The 5,337-nt window shown below is 42.7% G+C and overlaps 1 protein-coding gene across 1 annotated transcript in view; it reads right to left on the bottom strand.

Annotated features, from left to right (window-relative positions):
• Nucleotides 1-1,093: 1,093 nt before the first annotated feature.
• LOC112071103 (glutamate receptor ionotropic, kainate 5) overlaps nucleotides 1,094-5,337 on the bottom strand; it is a 22,949-nt gene continuing 18,705 nt past the window's right edge. The window contains exon 5 of the mRNA XM_070439258.1: nucleotides 1,094-1,114. Within this exon, the coding sequence (XP_070295359.1) occupies nucleotides 1,094-1,114 (21 nt within the window). The remainder of the gene's footprint in view (nucleotides 1,115-5,337) is intronic.

Here is a 5,337-nt window from a genome sequence, read left to right as displayed (position 1 = left end):
CTTACTCCATTCAGCTATGCTGTTCGATATTTCATGAAATGTTCTGATCATCTGTATAAGAAGGTAAAAATCTCAATACACGTACTGGCTCCTATCTAGTATTCTAGTCGCATTCGAATGTCGTGCAATTGTAAAACTGTGATTTCTACCGAAATATGCACTTTTTCTAACAAAAAAACTATCCTATACATGAATATGTTTATCAGACTGTCATCTAGAAGAGGTTTTCTTGGTTAATGGATATCAATATCTTAGTTGAGCCGAAAGTGATGCACACCTGAAGATGTAAGAACTATGGAGTTAGAAATACGTGGGTGTATTTTTGCTAAAGGACGGTTTTTAGCAATAATTAGAGTCTGTACATGTTTGTGTCTTCCCTGTAACACAGTGTTTGAGAAAAATCTGAGAATGGTGGGCTTTATTCGACCAAATCTGTATCTTTAACATCTGGTGTTCTGGACGTTAGTGATTAAGTTATGGACTATATTTAGATGCTACTAGATCTGAGCTGTAAGCTATAGCTAGCTATCGCTATTAGAGTGTGTGGGGGTGTGCGGGGTGCTCCGGATCCGGACGGTAGAGACCTCGTGAAAGGAGTAAGGAGAGGAGGAGAGCAGAGGCGCCATACGCTGCGTATCCCCGACGCGATCGAAGATAGTAGCTCTGTTTTGTACCTTCAAAACGGTGAATATATGTAGAGGCCAGACAACATAGTTTCCATTAAGCCTTTAAAATCAATAGATCAATATATCCCCAAGCAGCCGGGAGAGAGTGAGCAGCAAACCAATCTGTGAGCAGAGTGAGCAGCGAACCAATCTGTGAGCAGAGTGAGCAGCGAACCAATCTGTGAGTAAAACGAAGCTGAGACTCAAACCCAACAAGCCATATCTTCCCTTAGATGAAAAGACAAAGATCAACTTGGAGATGCAAATGAGAGCAACYAACAGCGGAAGGACATCCAGTTCTCACCAAACAAACAACAGTTACAATCTGTTGTTAAAAAAGTAGATTCTATCATYTAAGCTATGCATATACAGGGAGGGCACGTGGATGAAACAATACAATTGGCCTTCTGGAAACAAAGGTGCAAACTTTAGAAGATGAACTGGATCAGCTAGAAAACAAATCGAGACAAAATAATACGGGAATATTGTCCCTACCAGAAGACAAGAAAAAAGCAGACCTTTCCAGCTATGTGATCAAGCTGATATTGGAGGATCTTAGTGTGGATGTATTGCCGGAGGATCTGGGGCGAAGACATCAGATTGGCGTGAAGCAGAAGAACGCTAAATACCCTCGCTTGGTAATCTTTAATCTGTGGAACTATCAGACCAAATTCAACATTCTGAGMGCACAGGGTTATAAAGAGATCAAGGTCCACGGCCAGTCCTTTTGATTCGTCCAGGACCTGTCTTCTAGACTGAGAAACAAACGCAAGCAATTCATTCTGATCAGACAGTCACTGGAGATAAAAGGAATCAAGTCTCAACTCTGATTCCCGGCAGTACTGTAGGTATGGAAGGGAACACAGAGAATGGAGTTCACAAGCACTGATGAAGCCCTGAACTGGCTGCAAGAAACCTTTCCAGTTGAAAGAGAGCCCAGTGCCCTGAGGAGAGGCAGAAGTGGGAAAAAAACGACAAGTATACTAGGCTACATACGGTGATGCCCCAGACCAACTTATCGTAAATTGAGACAATATTCCTTCCCCCTCCCCCCCAATACAATCTAGACTCTATTGTCCTCAAGTAACTGTTCTTCTCTATGAAGTAACAATTGAATTAGCCAATGCCAATGAGAAACATGGACACTGAAAATACAATATAAAATAGGAAATATAGCATGTAAGTCAACAATTGTAAATAATAATGGATGTGTGTTTGTGTGGGCGAGAGGGTGTGAGTGGGTGTATGTGTGGGTATGTGTCTATGCATATGAATGGGAGAGTGAAGGAGGGTGAATATGAATATGTGTAGGAGGGCGGGAGAGCATGAGTGTGCGGAAGCATAGGGTATACGTTGTGTGTGAATGAAGGAGAATGGATGAATAGTTACACGTGTAAATGGGGGGTGTAAATGTGTTTGAGAAGAAGGGAGGGGGGCTAAAGACAGAGGTTGGGATAAACTTGGCCTGGGTGGGTAAGGGAGGACAAGGAGGGCAGGTGGGGACAAGCTTGGCTTGTGGGTTTAAGGAGGAGTAAAGATGGGAGGTGGCGATAAGCTTGGCTTGGGTGTGGTAAAGGGGTGAGAACAGGGAGGGGGAAGTGGAGAGGGATGGATTTGGTTTGGGAGAGAGAAAGAAGGACTTATTATAATACAATGTATTCCTTTTTTTCTGACTTGTAAACTCGTTGTAAAATTTCTATGAGTTCTGGACAGATTYGAAAAGGATATTGAATCATTATTAGTCCTTGTTTTAAGATGTAATGGTGGTTGTTAGTGAGAATGGAGAGGGGCTATATCCAGGGGATTGGGAGGGGTGACTGGGAGGGCATCAGACTTGTGCTTGGGGKCTCCACTCATCCGATTTCAGTCTCTCAGAGGAKCAACTCACCCCAGCCACTATACTTAAATTTAATTTATAAGGTAATACAAACCAAACACAGTACTTAAGTGTCAGTCTTTCTTCAAATGTATGTACAATGTATTATCCCCAGCTTTTTTGGTACATTAGGAGAGGTGTCAGAGCTAAAAAGAAAAATGTAAAAAGGCATAGAGTCTCAAGTAGTATGAGTACTGAGCTTCATGTTTTTTTGTGTGTGTTTTGTTATATGTCTGCTCAGCCCACACACTCTATATATGTAATGTATACAATAACTATGTACTGTATTTATACTATGATCCTCCCATTCTATGGAATGCCTACCGCCATCATATGTCATGACTGCTAAAATGTTTTACTTGGTTCATCAATGATAGACGAAACAGTTAAGGTGAACTTTGAGTCTAAACATGGCCAACAAAATCCAACTTATTACATGGAATGATGAGGGTTAAAGCAWATGGTTCTCGAACACCTAAAAATATTGTCAGCAGATGTGGTTTTCTTGAAAGAGTAAAACATGTTAAAAGGAGAAATTGAACATTTAAAGAAATGGCTGGTCTCCCGGGTGGTATCCCGGGTGGCGCAGTGGTCTAGGGCACTGCATCGCAGTGCTAGCTGCGCCACCAGAGTCTCTGGGTTCACGCCCAGGCTGGGCTGGGTTCGCGCCCAGGCTCTGTCGCAGCCGGCCGCAACCGGGAGATCCGTGGGGCGACGCACAATTGGAATAGCGTCGTCCGGGTTAGGGAGGGTTTGGCCGGTAGGGAGGGTTTGGCCGGTAGGGATATCCTTGTATGTCAGTACGTAAAAATAAAAATATATATTTTTAAATGTAATAAAAATGTATGCACTCTACTGTAAGTCGCTCTGGATAAGAGCGTCTGCTCTTGGCCGGTAGGGATATCCTTGTCTCAGTATGTAAAAATGTAATAAAAATGTATGCACTCTACTGTAAGTCGCTCTGGATAAGAGCGTCTGCTAAATGACTAAAATGTAAATGTAAATGTAAGAAGAGTTGGAGAAGCTTATGCTGCCACCTACTGTAGTAACAGCAGGGATGTAGGCATCCTGATAAATAAGAATACACCATTTTCCCTTGTACCTTACATGGTGAAAAATACACATTGATTTCATTGTACTGGATATCCCACCAGGGGCAATTCGGGTGTTTTTTGATAGAATTTTAAGCGATATTAGATTAAATCCAGAAAGGAACTATTATTTTAGCAGCTGACTTAAATTATACATTCTATATGATTGACAGACTTAGTAAAACAAAAAAAGATGTTACCTTTAACCTCAATTATATAAAAACATGTAAACTCCTATTTTTTCATACATTATATATACTATATATATTTCAGCCACACCCGTTGCTGACAGGTGTATAAAATCGGGCACACAGCCATGCAATCTCCATAGAAAAACATTGGCAGTAGAACGGCCTTACTGAAGAGCTTTTTTCAGTGACTTTCAATGTGGCACCTTTCCAACAAGTCAGTTCGTCAACTTTCTGCCCTGCTAGAGCTGGCCCAGTTTTAATGGTTCGGGTTAGGCCCCTTAGTTCCAGTGAAGGGAAATCTTAATGCTACAGCATTCAATGACATTCTAGATAATTCTGTGCATCCAACTTTGTTGCAACAGTTTGGGAAGGCCCTTTCCTGTTTCAGCCTGACATTGCCTCTGTGCACAAAGCGAGGTCCATATAGAACTGGTTTGTCGAGATCGGTGTGGAAGAACTTGACTGGCCTGCAAAGAGCCCTGACCTCAACCCCATCGAACACCTTTGGAATGAATTGGAACACCAACTGCGAGCCAGGCCTAATCGTCCAACATCAGAGCCCGACTTCACTAATGCTCTTGTGGCTGAATGGAAGCAAATCCCCACAGCAATGTTCCAACATCTAGTGGAAAGCCTTCCCAGAAGAGTGGATGCTGTTATAGCAGCAAAGGGGGACCAACTCCATATTAATGCCCATGATTTTGGAATGAGATGTTCGCTGTGGTTGGGTCTACTTCTAGCTCAAGAACAATTTTGACTGATGATTGTTGCTTGCTGGATACAGGACAGTAAATGCAGAGAACCCTTAAGTTATACACGGAGCAACAATGGTTGCAATTATCTTAAGCACGCTTAAATCCATAACTGACAGCTTGTCTATTTGAACAGTGGTGTGCTTCAGGCATCAATCGTGGGTGTGAATGACATCCATTGCAAGTGGTGATACATGTGCCGTCCATAACGACGTGTTATATGATGATGACTACATAGTTGTACAGACCCTCTCTGTAGCAACAGTGAGCACGCACTTGCCAGAAGAACAGGTAGTGACTCAAGATTGGCCTTTATATAGAACTGTGTCTGATCTGTTCAGTAACATGCATACCACTTGCTCTCTGTCTCTCCATTGCTCTGTTACTCTCTGCCTTAAGCTTATTGTGTAGTTTGACAACTTTAACACTGTAGGTTGTACATCAATGGTAGCCTCTCTGCTTCGCATCCCTCTCTCTCGTCATCTCTCTCTCTCTTTCCCAATCCCTCTTCTCTCTTCGTCATCTCTTCTCTCTCTCTCTCTCGCCTCTCTCTCTCGTTCTCTCTCTCTCTCTCTCTCTCTCTCTTCTCTCTCTCTCTCTCTTCTCTCTCTCTCTCTCTCTACTTTCTCTCTCTCTCTCTCTCGTCTCTCTTCTCTTTTCTCTCTCTCTCTCTCTCTCCTTCTCTCTCTTCCTCTCTCTCTCTCTCTCTCTCTCTCTCTGTTCTGTCCTGTCTTCGCCCTCACTCTGTTTCCCTTTACCACT

The sequence above is a fragment of the Salvelinus sp. IW2-2015 genome, unplaced genomic scaffold, assembly GCF_002910315.2.
Source record: "Salvelinus sp. IW2-2015 unplaced genomic scaffold, ASM291031v2 Un_scaffold1523, whole genome shotgun sequence".
NCBI lineage: Eukaryota > Metazoa > Chordata > Actinopteri > Salmoniformes > Salmonidae > Salvelinus > Salvelinus sp. IW2-2015.
The sequence above is the reverse complement of the archived record's forward strand: the minus strand, read 5'-3'. Positions and strand labels throughout refer to the sequence as shown.